Source organism: Rhamphochromis longiceps, linkage group LG19 (assembly GCF_057381845.1).
Source record: "Rhamphochromis longiceps isolate RC_006_pf linkage group LG19, R_longiceps_female_GT1.1, whole genome shotgun sequence".
NCBI classification, from domain to species: domain Eukaryota; kingdom Metazoa; phylum Chordata; class Actinopteri; order Cichliformes; family Cichlidae; genus Rhamphochromis; species Rhamphochromis longiceps.
This window is the reverse complement of record NC_140575.1, coordinates 19356684-19372230: the sequence shown is the minus strand read 5'-3', so window position 1 is coordinate 19372230 and position 15547 is coordinate 19356684. Positions and strand designations below refer to the sequence as shown.

At 39.6% G+C, this 15547-nt stretch overlaps 1 protein-coding gene across 4 annotated transcripts in view; it reads right to left on the bottom strand.

The window, feature by feature from the left end:
• Positions 1-1879: 1879 nt before the first annotated feature.
• pacs2 (phosphofurin acidic cluster sorting protein 2) overlaps positions 1880-15547 on the bottom strand; it is a 72246-nt gene continuing 58578 nt past the window's right edge. For 3 of the 4 annotated variants that reach the window (XM_085390997.1, XM_085390998.1, XM_085391001.1), the window contains 8 exons: positions 14934-15042; positions 14276-14308; positions 11008-11050; positions 9716-9758; positions 9094-9229; positions 8194-8414; positions 7217-7330; positions 1880-6070 (listed from right to left, as the gene is read on the bottom strand). In XM_085390997.1, the coding sequence (XP_085247123.1) occupies positions 5952-6070; positions 7217-7330; positions 8194-8414; positions 9094-9229; positions 9716-9758; positions 11008-11050; positions 14276-14308; positions 14934-15042 (818 nt within the window). In that variant the 3' untranslated portion in view covers positions 1880-5951. The remainder of the gene's footprint in view (positions 6071-7216; positions 7331-8193; positions 8415-9093; positions 9230-9715; positions 9759-11007; positions 11051-14275; positions 14309-14933; positions 15043-15547) is intronic. The other variant, XM_085391000.1, reaches the window with a different exon arrangement.

The window sequence follows — 15547 nt, the reverse complement described above, 5'->3', positions numbered from 1 at the left end:
AGTATATTACTTTCTTCTTATTGCCAAATTGATCAGTATATTTATGTATCTATTTATTATGCAATACCTTGTTATAGATCAAAACTGTGTAGTTTTCTGTAGTTATATTCCAGCTAGACAAGCAGCTGCCGGCCAACCAGCAAGACGCAGTGGTGCTTGACAAGGAGCAGAAGACGTAACAATCCCAGCATACAGAAAGGAGGAGTAAATAGAGGGTTATAAAGAGAAGTACAGGAAACGGAACAACTGGCGTATGTGGAAGGTGAAGTCCAAAGTGATCTCAGTGGTAATAGGAGTGTTTGAAGCTGTAAACCCCAAGTTGGACAAATAGATCCAGCAGATTCCAGGTCTCTGTAAAGAACAGTACAGTCCTAGGGAAGGACTCCCAGGAGCTGAGCTTTAGAAACACATGCATATATCATTGGCATACCCCAGCTTTTCCTCCCTATTTTCCTTCCTTATGAATGGCTTCTTGACAGCCACCCTTCCACCCAGATCGTTTCTCATTTCCGATGAAGCTTCAGTGAACAGTAGATGGATCAACTAAAGGGTCAGATGTGCCAGGTCTTTCCTGGATTTGTTCCCAATTCTTATGCACACACTCCCTGTAGTTCTTTGTATTTGTATCACTTTGCACTTTTTCCACCATTGCTACTAACAGACTGGTGCAATAAAGATCACCAAATTTTTTCTTGCACTTTCATTCACATGGTCCTCACCAGATATGTAGATCTTCACATTTTTGAGAAGTATAATGAATTCTTGGTTTTGAGTTTATTATAGATGTTGAAAACAGCCCCTCAGTTTATTTGGTAGTTGGTCTGTTAATAAAAATTATCAGGTTTGATTAACAGGTAGATGCCTTTAAATAGTTGTTTTTATTAAATAAACAGTGACAAAAGTGTCATCTTTCCCACCTTAGATTTTGAAACACATTAGTAATATAGCTCTTTCTGCATTATTTCCACCTACGCAGGATTTGTTAGCTGTGCCCATTCTTTATAGCTAACAGTTGTGCTATTCTTGTACATGCTCTGGTTGCATCTCGTATTGATTATTATAATTCTGTCCTCTCCATCTAACCTTACCATACAAACTTCTTCATAGACTTCTTCTGCTCGTGGCATTACTAGAATCCCTTCCTTCCTTATTACTCCTGTCCTCCTCCTGTTCCTGTGTAATATCGCATTAATCTTAAGATTCCGCTCCTTGCTTTCAAGTCTCTCCACAATCTCACACCTATACATATCTATGATCTTCTACACATCACCGTCCCTGGCTGTACTCTCAGATCCACCTCCTCTACCCTCATTGTAGTATCTCCCCACCTGACCACCATGGGTTTAAGAGCTTTCAGCTGAGTGGCCCCCTATGCACCACATACAAAACGTAGATCGCCTCGCAAGGCCAGCCTTAAAACACAAGGTTTTCCTTTTCTGTCTAATTTTATTTTTATCTTCCATAGACTGGTTTCTATACCATGATTTTGTTTTTTAATGGCTTGTAAGGCATCCTTGAGTGTCATGAACAGCACCTAGAAATCAAATGTATTATGATTAGCTAGTTATTGTGAATGCAATGCTAAATCTGAAAAAAAAAAACCCTGCGTATTGTGTTGAAGATATCGAGGAAAGTTGAACTAGGGCTGGACGGTACTTTTGTTTAAAACCAGTTTGTACCACAAGATGGTGCAAAAAGTCCACGTAAGCTTTATCACATGGACATTTATATATACAGTCGCAGCCTTTTATAGGTCCTCTTAAGAAGTAGGGCGAACGAGATATATAAAGTTTGTAATCACATATTCTTATTTTAAATTTATCAGTTCTGGAGCACCAACCAAGTCAAGTAACCCACACATGAAAACTACATTTTAGTGTGTATAGTAGTTTTATTACTCCCAGTTGTTGGGATTACAGTGGTAGTCTTTAGGGAACTTTCAACAAGCCTTTTCTGAGACAACATGGGAAAAAAAACATCTAAAATATTCTCTAAACAGAGAAACAACAAATGTATGCTCGCCATGAATGGACCGTAGTGTTCTTTAAACTACTGATAATCAGCTGGTCAAGCGTGACTTTACTTCCCACCGATGCACACCGCACGTGTTTGTGTTGCGAAATCAATGTGCTGTACTGAGATATTTTGTTGTTGTCCGGGCTCGAATCAGCACCATTTCAGCCAGGGATATTTACTTCAGTTGATTTGTCAAAATTAAGCAATTTAGGCACTTATCAAGAAACTGGTAAAGGTTATGATGACACTGCTACTGAAAGAAATTTAAGCAAAATACTACTCAGTCTTAAAAGTGAATTAAAGATGGAGCAAAATCTACAGACGTAATCCACATACACTTTCTAGGCTAACCTCACAGAACATGTAACTAAAATCTAAAATAGTTTGACGAGGCCTCAAGCCGAGCATGAACTTTGCTTTTACAGCACTGAGGAGACACGGATGCTTGTTTTACTTTGCTCAGACATAACGGCAGACAGCCAACAGTACCTGCAGGTTCCCAGGGTGTAACATACTAATCTATACTGGACAAACATTTAAAAGTGCTTTACATTAAGGTACCGTCAATACATTCACCTCTACATTATGAAGTCATCTATAATACCACACAAGTAATGAGTGAGCTGCAGTTCTTGAGCGTTTCCTTTGGCAAAAGTAACATTTGCTTTTAGCGGAACATATGGAGTGTATGGAGGAGTGTGGGGCTCAAGGAGGAAGAATTCATGAATGTAATGTAATACACTCTCCGCTTTTGTTTCACCTTGTATGCTGATCTTAAAGGACAGTTTGGCATTTCGAGAGATATGCTGTTTTGCTTTCTTTGCCGAGTTAAATGAGAAGATCAGTACCACTGCCACAGCTCTACACCACACATTTTGAGATGAGGTGACATTAGTCTGCACCATGCCTAAATATGATTAATCATGAGCGTTGTGCACTGGTATTTGACCTGCCTGCAGATTATGGCTGCTGCATACACACCAAAGAACTGTGATGACTTCTGTTTAATTTAAGTAGGATTCTTGTGTCATACATGGCTTCATTAAGAGTCACATTTAAAAGAGTGATACCGGTTTCATTAAGGAGTCGTGTGTGAAAACATTTTTGCAAGACTGGATTTAATCATTTTTACACTGTTTTCTTAATGACTACTATAGAGTTTATTGACTTTTTCAGGGTTCATTCACAACCAAAATCTACCCTTAGGGTAGGGGTGTCGAACATGAGGCCCGGGGGCCAGAATCAGCCCAGCGAAGGCTCTAATTCGGGCCACTGGATGGCTCTGGAATGGGTGAAGAAGGGTATAAATGTAAAGGGCATATATGTATTTTTGTCCTGATAATGACCTCTCCCATGGCTTCAATAGATTATTTATTGATTTTATTATAGTAAAAAAACAAAAAAAAAACAGGAAGTGGTCAATTTTTTTCCAATAATCAGTGGGGCATTTCCTAATTTTGGCTGAGCTGATGTGTGCCACACTTGTGCAGAGTCTGATTCATTCAGATAACTCTTAGGAAACACAGTGGACATTGGGCTCCAACTTTCTCAAGTACAGTACTGTGCAAAAGTCTTGAACTACCCCTCGTGTCTTTATATTTTGCTTCCAAGGAGACAGATTTTCTTGGAATGTTTTTTAAGTGGTATTGAGAAATAGTTCTCCAGAATTTCTGAAGGGTTTTCAAAGTTTTTCTTTGGACATTGGGTGGTTTGTAACTCCTGTTCAGTTCAGCCCTTGCGCTTGATTATTTTCAGAGGAACGTTTTTTTGTGGTACCAAAAACTGAACTATGAATCATTCAAGCATGAAAAAAAATAAAATCAAAATTTAAGGGATGAACCAGTGTTGTGTCAGAACATAAAAACAAGAAGTTTTAAATTTTTTGAGGCCCTGTGTTACTGTCAGCCTGTCATAAACACATATTTTTTTCGAATTTTCTTTAGCTGAATCTATAAAAAGTGAGTTTATCCATCTGCTGTTTGCTTATCATCAGAAATGTTGGAACGGTGGTTGTCACGAAGTGATTTATAAAGAAGGGAAACAGGGAGAAAAGGCTGAAGTAAGTCAAATTACACAAGAACTACACAAAAAATCTGTGGCAACAGGTCATATGGAGTAATAAATACTCTCAAATATGTACAAAGAGAGAGCAAAGAGGTACAACTGTGAGTGTCTACAGCCATCTGTAAAACATAGTGGAGGCTCTGTCATGGTTTGGGGCTGCATTTCAGCCAGTTGTTGATGGAAAAATGGAGGGAATTATGAACACAGAAAAAGTACAGTCAGATTTTAATCCACCGTGCAATATCATCTGGAAAGCAATGTCTACATCTAGAGAAGAGCTATGAATGTCGTGGAGAACTATTCCTGAAAACTACTTAAATAAATGACAAGAAATCTTGCCTAACAGAGTTCAGGATGTGTTGAAGAACAAAGATAGTCATACCAAATATTGACTTTCAAGCTCATTAGAATGATGCATATTCTGTTTTGTGCTTCGTTTTTCAATAACTCACTGCACATATTTCTCATTTTCCTGCAAAGTATAAAGAAATGAGAGGTGTCTCAAAACCTTTGCACAGTACTGTAGTTGATACCAGATGTGTAAGCAGCCAATTAGCGTAGCTCAGCGCTGCAAACAGAGCAACAGCTACCCTGTCTCATTTTCTATGTGGATGTTTGATAGACGGTGAGATCTGGAGATGCTGGTAAGAAGATTTTGTTCCGTTTGTTTAGAGCCGGGTCAGTCATTAACCATTAGCTTAGCTTTATATAGAATGTATAAAACCTGATTTATTTATTTTGTGTGTGATGGAGGGAGGGTGCATTATGTGCCAGCCATAAAACCACAATGCCCCATTCTTACTCTACTAAACATAGAAACGGTTAGGTTGGCTCAGTTTCTATAGGGGTTAAACATACAAGATATAAGGTTTTAATTAAGTGAGGTTCAGAAGTGCTGGTAAGTAGTTATTCTTTTACTTTTCAAAAGAACAAGGGTACCTATTTACTCTACTGTAAACAACTATAGCTTCAAATTTACCATAAAAAATAAGAGGTATTAATCTTCTCATTCAATTCTCAACAAGATAGCATTTCCCAAAGTTTTTCCTGTAAGTTTGTGGTTAACTGCGCTCGTAATTCTAATATAAAAAGCTTCTCTTCAAACCTTGAACTAGTTTATCAGGAGGGTAAAGTAAAGAAGAGAAGGGATGCAAAGAGTGAAAATCACCACTAAGAGCAGTGTGAAATCTTCTAGCAGAATCGCATTCACACAATATTTCGTCTATTGCACATTACACTTCTTCACGGAGGCCGTTTATCCTTTCTCCCTCTGGCTTAAGACAATGAACTGCCAACAGTCACTGTGGCTGCAAATCCAAAATTTCTTCTCTGTAATTAGAAAATATGACCTTTATTATGAGGCAGATGGCTCTTTTTTATAATATAGCTGTGATTAATTGTGCTGGCCAAGTGTTTAAAACCATCCTCATCGAATTTGAAAAGGAAAGAAACAACAACGAAAAAACTGATGGCCAAGTGAAACCAGGGCACTCATTATGTTAAAGGTTAGAAGTCATTTCTAGTTGTTATTCAATTAATGTTTTTTCCTCAAAAGTCTATAAAACGTCAGCAGGATTTTTGTTTTAAAAAGCCAAGTAAAGAAATATTCTCATAGCAGCTCTGCCTTGAGATGTGTTTACATAAATAGAAAATTAAAAAACAAAACAAAACAAAACAAAAAACACGCAAAAGATTAAATAACGGGGACAATGCAAGTGTGGAAAGCAGGAGTTTAAATTAAGACAGCAGAATAGGAGGAACTGTGCAGGCGAAGGTAGGAGGAAGGGGGTTAAGAGCTCTTGGCACGAGGGAGGGAGGGAGGCAGGGAGGGTGGGTTTGCTGTCCTCCATGTTTCAGTCTCTTAGGTGCTGCTAATAAGGGCCTTTCGTGTGTCCAAAGATCCCAATGGGGAAATGTTTGACGTGTGAGGACCACTGAGCAGCCAGCTGGAAAAACTTGACATCGTTCCACTCGACGCCGTCGATCAGCACTGCGGAGGAAGAGACAAACGGTTACACGCCGAAGTATTTCTACCTGCAAATCTAGCAAGAGGTGACACACTTCACCCATTCATGGCACTTTAGGGTTTTGAGTTAGCAGCTGAGTGAATGTGTAAAAGCACATGGTCGTGGTCTTCTTTGGAGTTCATTATGAAATGGCTTTTTTTAAACTCTTAACGAGGGTCCTTGAATAACAAATATTCCTTCTAGGTATGTGCAAGGCATGCATTATTTTGCATTATCCAGTACTACTCTTCAAATAGCTCACAATTTTTATGGATTCATTTCCTGTTGATATGAGTGACGCTAAAGTTTGGGAATAAATGCTGAACAAGTATTCCTCTTGTCTTAAGATCTGAATCACCAGATATGAACGCCCCTCCCATAAAAATAAACATTGCTTTTCGCTGAAATTCACACGGTCCTCTTCATGATGTAACAGGTGTTACTGCTTTCAAATGTACATATTAACTGCCAAACTGCCACACCGCAGTACACGGAACAAAAAGTGCTCTCAGTATGAAAGTGGTTATTGGTCTCAGTTCCACGGCTCATGCAAATTTTAAACTTTAAACTTTGCAAAGTTGCTTATTGGAGCTACAACAGAAGTTAATAAAGTAGTTCCACAATAGACCAGATAGATTTTTGCATTGATTAGGTTCCCAGAGTTGGGGACACCCCCCTCCGCACACAAACATCCTCCAGCCACACACACCCATATTTTGTTGTAAAACTCCATTGCGGTTTATTTCACACCTCAAAAATTCAATCAGGTAGTAATACACTACTAACTCTTTTACGCTAAGTCCACACCTACACGGGCATCTTTGAAAACGCAGCTGTTTCTATGCGGATCAGTAGATCGGCAGCTTGTGGAATACTCAGACCAGCTTGTCCAGCACCGACAACCATGCCATCTTGTCATCTTGAACATGTCTACATGCCTAAATGCCACCATGTGATTGACTGATTAGATATTGATTAGTACGAAGTGGTCGGCGAGGAACAACTCCTGATCTGATCTTTTTAAAATGTGAGTAATCAGTCAAAATAGAAGCAGCTGTGGTCTGTCTGAGGATGTCTGGGCCGCTGAGCAAGAAGAGTAAACCGAGCAGGAGGTCTGTGCAGAAAATTACCTCTCAGCATGGTCTGCTGGTGCTTGGCAGTGCAGATGAGGCGGCTGATGCCCTCAATCACTTGACTCTTTGACTCCACCTCCTTGTCTTTGCTCTTTTTTGGCAGGAACATGACTGGTAGAAGGGAACAACAGAGATGCACACTGTGATCTCAGAATCTTTCTGGTCTCTCAGGAGTCGTATGTGAAAACATTTTTGCAAGACTGGATTTAATCATTTTACACTGTTTTCTTAATGACTACTATAGAGTTTATTGACTTTTTCAGGGTTCATTCACAACCAAAGTCTACCCTTAGGGTAGGGGTGTCAAACATGAGGCCCGGGGGCCAGAATTGGCCCAGTGAAGCCTCTAATTCGGGCCACTAGATGGCTCTGGAATGAGTGAAGAAGGGTATACATTTTGGACTTTTAAATGTATTTTCAACCTGATTAAGACCTCTCCCATGGCTTTTCATATTACACCAAAGTAATTAATCAATAGATAAACAATTAAATTATAGTAAAAAACAAAACAAAAAATGTGTTCTATCAACTACAGAAATTCATTTTCATACAAAGGGACTACAAAAAAGAATATGACTATGATTTTCTGTGAATTAACAAAATATTTCTGTTTTATAGTTACAAGGCGGTCTGAACAACGAGCTACTATTTTCTGTGATTTTGCACATTTATTTCTCAGTTTAAGCCCGAGGAGTCATGCTCACAGATCTCTTTCTTTGCCACAGCAGCTTTTTCTTTTTCATGTAGAAAACCCGAGATTTATGTTTGAAATTGTGCTTTTTTTATACTAAGATATTATGTAGTTAAACTTCTTTATACTGACAGAAAGGCGGAGTTTCACAGGACCGGCCCCCTTACTGTAAGATCAAAGTGGGCTGTTTGCAGCCCACGATGCAAAATTAGTTTGACACCCCTACCTTTGGGCTTCCCACGACTGCCTCAGCGCACTGTGACAACACAGTCATACAACATACCCTTCTTATTCTTCTCCTTGGTCACCACAGTCATAGACATGGTGGGCTGGGAGCTTGGCTCTGCGCCCCCCAGTGGCAGCCGGCTGACCTGCAGCGAGCGGAAATTGCACTTGAGAGTGTTTTTGGAGGAGGAGTCTCGCTTCTCCACATCTTTCTTCCTTTCTGTCGGAGCCACCCAGTAGTCCACCTGAAGCCCCATGAGCTCCACCTGACCACCAGAGCTGCAGGAAAACAGCAATGTTGATACTGTGAAAAGGCTTTAATTTTAAACTTTATTGCATAAATTACATAAAAACAATATGAGATAATATAGAGAATTGAGCAGTATCGTATAGAAGGAATTCACGCAGTCATTGTCTTTAGGAAAATGTACATAAATACAGCACTATATAAGTACACGAACATGGTATTCATTTTTAAAATAATTAATCTCTCTAGTTTATTCACACTGCTTCTCTCTTTTGATTCTTTGTTAAATAAACAATGACACACTCAAATATTTCTACATTTTAGAAGCTGCAAAAAACCAGATTTTTATATCCTGATATGTGAAACTTCAGACTTTAAAGGAAAGATGTGCTTAAATGAAACAAATGAAAGACAAATATACAGCTGTGGAATACACGTACAAGTCGTAAAACGTTACAGATTTTTGTAAAGAATTTGCATCAGTAGCTTTGAATCTGAAAGCTGGGACCCCTCAAAGAGACTGCGTTGCATAAAGCTTCTTGCAATGTGCCAGTTTTGCTCTTAGACTTTGTATAGAGTCTCAGAAGATGAAATATCTTCTGGCTCAAACATTTAATTTTAAACTTTGTGCAGAGACGTTGCTTTGATTTACAAGGACATTAGTAAAAAAGAACTTGATGTAATTTCCCTCCAGCAGGCAGCACATCTTACCTGTAAGCACAAAAGCTGGTGTTGACAGAGGGAGACGAGGGCGGCGTGGGCGATGCCTCTTTGAAAGCGGGTGATACCTGTGGAGGGGTGGAGGAGAGCAGCGAGGAGCCCAGAGGCGCTGCATCATCAGAGTCTCCTGAGAAAGGAAAAAGCAAAAAAGAGCTGTGAAAGGAGGCAAGCAGCATCAGGAATAACAATTTCTTGCAATTTCTTTTGAAATATTGTTAGATTGCATCATACCTACAATCAGTAAACTAGCCATCTCTCCATTTAAATGACTTTAAACACAAAAATGTCTTCTTGTTGACTTGCAACACTAACATGAAGCTTTTTATTTATTCAAAGTCTCAGCATAACAAAGATGATATAACATCAGGCTCACAGGATTAATTGCTACAGTATAAATCAACAAGTCCTTCTGGAATTGATTATTAATGCCTTGAGAATATATTTACATCTAATAAGCTCATAAGGATCAACAGGAATGTAGATATGGCAATGCTGCTCACTTCATTCAGTAAAGCTGTCTAATGAAGTCTTATATAAAGGTTTAACATGCAGCCTATGACAAAACATCTCTTTTAATATTCAACAACCACAAAGTGGCCAAACAGTGGTGTACCTGATGTTGCAGCTGTTTGCTCCACAATGCCAACTTTCACCATCTGAAGAACAGAATGGAAAAGCAAAGGTTTATCACTTTAAGCACCACTTCAAAGTGCCACAAAAACCCACAGATAAACTGAAAAGTGCAGCATTTGCATCAATCAGACATAACACTGTGACTGCCTGGTTAAAATTGTGCTTGTCACTCATTTACTGCTACAACAGCCCTGAGTACTCGAGGCATGGACTCCAGTAGACCCCTGGAGGCATGCTGTGGTATCTGTCACCTAGATGTTAGCAACAGATCCCTCACACCTACACTTATTTGTCCTGCACATCACACAGATGCTCACTTGGATTGACATCTGGGGAATCTGGACGTCAAGTCAACACCTTAAACTCGCTTCTGTGCTCCTCAAATCATCCCTGATCAAATTTTTTCTCTGTGGCAGGGCACATTATCCTGCTGAAAGAGGATGGGAATGCAATTTCCATGAAAGAGGGTGCATCCTCTGCAGCAATGCTAGGTGTGGTACCTGTCCAAGTAACATGCACATGAATGGGAGAAGCCAAGGTTTCCCAGCAAAACATTGCCCAAAGCATTGCATTGCCTTCGCCTGGTTACCTTCTATTCACAGAAAGATGTTCCCCAGGTAAGCGATGCATACACACCCGGTGATGCAAGCGAAACTGTGATTCATTAGACCAGACCTTCCTCCATTGCTCCGTGATCATCTTTTGTTATTCACTTGGCCATTGTTGGTGCTTTCACCGGTAGACGGGGTCAGCAAGGACACCCTGACTGGTCAGAAGCTATGCAGCCTCACGCATAACAAAAATACGATGCACTGTGTAATCTTTGACACCTTTCAATCAGAACCAGCATCAAGTTTTTCCACAACAGTAGCTCATTTGCGGTCTGTTGGACCACACGGGCCAGCCTTCACTCCCCATGTGCATCAGTGAGCCTTGGCCACCCATGACCCTGTTGCTGGTTCACCACTGTTCCTTCTTTGGATTGCTTTTGATAGACACTGACCACTGCAGACCAAGAAAACCCCACAAGAGCTGTAGTTTTGGAGACCCAGTCGTCTAGCTTTCACAATTTGACCTTTTGTCAAACTCGCACAAATCCTCAAGCCCTTTCCTGCTTCTAACACATCAACTTTTAGGACAACATGTTCACACGCTCCCTGATATATCCCACTGACTAACGTGTGTCACGATAAAGAGGTAAACGTCACCTGTCAGTGGTCATAATGCTATGCCTGATCAGTGTATTTAGGCAGAGAGAGAGATAATACTTACCCCGATAAAAGGAATGAATTTCTGACATGAATCCTCATCTGGGCTGTGACGAGTGCAGGTAACAAGAAGGCACAAGGAGAGAAATTAGAGTTTGATCAAAATAAAGTAGCCAGCTCTAAAGGGAATACATGCTACAAGCATTTCCTAAACTTGGCTACAAAGAGTACTAAAAGAAATTAAGATTATAATTTGAAGAAATGTAAATCTAAAGTTAGTAACATTGAAATCTAGTCATTAGTAGCTTGTGCATAATGACTTTGGGTGATGCTGATTTCCATTGTTTTACATCTGGAAATAACTGAGTCCTCTCTTGCATAGGGGACTATGCAAAGCTCAGCTGCACATGCTGCTTGGCTTTAACCTCCACTAAAACGGGTTCACTTCCTGACGGCAGGCCTCTGATTGGAGTTGGAGAAGCAGAGAGCAAAACATGCAAGCTTTTGGTCGATTTGGGGCCTCGAGCAAAGCCATCAAATCACTGCAGCACCAGACTGGATCGACCCAAACAGAGTCATGAGGGCGTTCAGCAAGGCAGCAAGTCCATCAGGGGAACAAGTCAACTAGAGTCATAAAGGAGTCAATGAAAAGGAAGAGCACCAACCTAAGTCCAAAACCTTTTGGCTCCATGCACTACCTGTCAGAGGTAGTGCATTACAACATTTAACAAGCCTTCTACTGTGTGAACTATTTTCCCGGAAATACCCAGAAAAATAGCCGGAATAAAGTTCTACTGTTCTGTAGGTCTACGTGTTCTGAATGTAAAGATGTTCAGCGACACGAAAGGTCGTTGCTCTTGCCTTGAAGAAACCTGCCATCGCCCCCCCAGGGAAGAAACAGAGAGACTAAAGAGGAGGGGGAGAGAGAGAGAGACAGCCTACAGTAGGTAACAGTTTGTTTTTCCAACACAAACACATCTCTGCTGTAATCACTTCAAAGCAGCCGGAGAGAGAGAGAGAGCCTGATGTCTGCCTGGTATGGACCACGACAGAGTACGTGAGTATTGTTTGAGCCACTTCATCCATTCATTAAATTTAATGTTTGATATCTGAAAGATGCACATGCACATCAACCCATGTAAACAGTTGAAGACAGCTGAATTATGAACATGCACTTTATAGAAGCATTTATACTCCTCTAATTAAAATAAGCTTTTTCCATGTCCAAGAGTGGCACTTCTCAATGATCTCAATAATCTCCAAATATTTTCTTAATAATTCTCACTGAAACAAATTTGCACAATTTCCAGTAAGTTATTAAAATTATTTATTGAACATCCAGCAGGATCGTCTAAAGATTTACCTCAAATTTGTGCATGGATATTTACCTACAGACAAGCGCATAGAAAGAGTGATGCTCTCCAAAATAAATGGATATATAGTTGTGCTTATTGAGCTATTCCATTAAATAAAATAAAAATAATCAAATCACCTGAACCTCTCCAAGACACAGCCTATTAAAATAATTTAGAAATAAATAATATTCATACAATAAAATGCCTGTTTAGCTATTAAAGCCCTACAGACTTGTATGTGTAATTTGTGTGTACATGTATAAATATGTTTGTCCGATATTAAACTGGATTCAACCAAACAATGTTGTTGGTGGTTGCAGCTCATAATTAAATAAAAGAAGAGTGCATCAACATAACACCCTATTTTTACTGACAGTATCCACATCTCATACATCTTAGTAGATAAATAACAGACAGACATGATTGGCCGGGAAGCATGAAACAGCAGGGAGGGAGAAACAAAAGAGGCTGATTGTAAATGTTCACCTGCCACTTTAACAGCACAATTGTTCCTTGAAAATTACGGCGGCTCAGCGCTGAGAATGAATTGTTCTGTTTCAGCAAACGCCTGCATACATGCAGCACTAAAAGCTCTTCAGTGGATGCTGATAAAATTTAATTATTAAAACATTGGTCCAATCAAAAGGAACCGAATCTACTTCCTGCACATTAAAAGTTCACTAATTAAAATATTAAATCATGGTTATTAAATCCATACCAAACCATGCCAATTCCTGGTTTGACAGAGGATTATGTGCAGGGTTATTACTGCTGTAACATCCATTTAAAACAGTTTTCGTTAGCTTTTAGCACATTTAGCACAGAGATGCGCTCAGCTCAGTTTACTAATCACCCAATAGTTGTTTCTTTATGAGCAGATAGAAATGATATATAAATCGTCCCCTCTCTATTACTACAAAATGACTTTTGACTGTTGTGTTAAACACTGCACTACGAAGCTATTACTCTCTCTACCACAACAGCCTTGTTTGCAAAAACAGTGGGCAACTAAAGAATGAGAAAGTAAACAGCTATTCCAACATCTACCACTAAAGTTGGTCAATTAATTAAAGAATTTAGGGTTTTTAAACATCTGATTCCAAGAATCAGGGGAAATATCAAGATGCAAGGCTAAAAAAATTATCTTCAGATGGCACTGCATTAAAAAGAAACATGCACAGCAGTGGAAATAACCACATGGTGTGAAAAGCAGTTCTGAAGAACCGTTAAACCTCTACATGTTAATAAAATACATGAGGCAGTGCTCATTTGATATATGTACCAGAAAGTCTTTTGGCCTGACCAATCAAAACTTGAATTCCTTTTTTAAATTGACGTCCTCTGGACCAAACAAGAGGGGGACCCATCTGGCTTTGTACGAGTTCAGAGCTCAAACGAGAGCATGCATATTAGTAGAGATGCTATCACATTAGTGCACCAGACATAGGGAAATATGCACATGTGTGGAAGCTCCAATGCTGAATGAGATACACATGTTTTTGAACAACCTATGCTGCCAGAAGGGAGAATTGCAACAAAGGAGGATCTGAACTGAGAAATGGGGAAACATTTAACTTTGAAACTTATAGAAAACACACACAGTGGTCACCGTGCTCCTGTTACATATATATTTTACACAACATCCTAACTAATGTGGTTATTTTATTTATTTTTAAATATCTTTATATGCTGAGAAATGTAATCAGTGTATAAAGCTCCTTTGCATCCCACTGGCTGATTTCATAAAAACGTCAAAATCAAAACTTCATCTGGTGCAGCTTCAAACATCTCATACTGCTTCTGTGTCGTTGCAGCTTTACTCTGGAAAGCTTACATTGAAACTTTTGATAATTTAGCCAGCTGTTAAAGCGACAAGATCCAAAAAACAATGAGAGGGTTCAAGGAGAAATGCGTGAACCACAGAGAAAGCGCATGAATCACCAGGCTACATGAGAAACAGACTATCGTTCACAATACCTTACTGCAAAATCAAAATGAAAGCTCTTTTTCCTTCAAAGAAAGAAAACATACAACACAAAGATAAATCATGTTATTCACTCACACAGTGATGGAAACACAGTGATGCTTAGAAGACACACTACCCACCCCCACACAAACAGACAAACCCTGCAACATTAGTGAAACTATTCACTCAGTATTTCTTTCAAAAAGGGGCTGAATGGAAACCAGAAGGTGCACCTCATTTCTGTGGCCTTTAATCTTCGCCTGAGCTAAGCTGGCTGTTTACTACTAGCAAATGTCTAATAATCTACTCTCCGTAGTTAATGTTTGCTTTAAAACCTTCTTGTGCGTGTGAGTAACTTGCACCACAGAAGCATACTTACAGCATATACGTAATAATATATGCAGTGCAGGTATTTTTAATTCAATTTGTAATGTTCAGGGAGATTCTAGTAACTTATCACTGTGGATTTCTCTTTAAATAAACATTTGAAACCCCGTTTAAAAATACTGAAAGCTCTGCATTAGAAGCATATGTTAGAGCAAACATAGACTCCGATTTTTTGACTGTAACGCCTAAAACAAAGGCTTCCATGCATCTCTGATAACAACTAGATTGTAACTTTATTTTGTCATTAAATGAGGGTGAAATCCTGAGAAAAAAAGCACGTACCTCTTCTGCTTGTAGGTGAGCATGGCCTCTGCGATAGGGAGCTGGTGAGCTCCGTTAGCTCCCACCATATACTGTGTTACCCTGGAAACTACATCTGGATTCTCCTGGACTGTAAAGGAGACGGTGATTAGTACCTGATTACAGAGTCAGCAACATACAGTATTCATTCACCAGCCATTTTATTAGGTATACTTTACTGGTACCGGTATGGGTCAACTGTTGCCTTCAGAATTACCATAATACTTGTTATAGATTCGACAAGGTGCTGGAGATTTTGATATGTGGGCTACACACCCCTGATGAGAAAGTCCAGTTCCCCCACATCTCATAGGTGCTTCACTGGACTATGATCCAGTGACTGTGGAAGCCATTTGACTATAGAAAACTTTCTGTCATGTTCAATAAACTCCTTTGAGATGATCTGAGCGAACGTAGGAGCTTAAATTGAGACCACCAGACACGCAGCATTCGTCTGTTGTCCAACTTTGGTGCAAACTGTAGCCTCGGTTTAATGTTCTGAGTTGACAGGAGAAGCATCTGGTGTGCTCTTCTTCAGTGTCTGGCGTGTTGTGCATTTAGAGATGCTCTTCAGTGTTACTGTCCAGGCAGCTCAA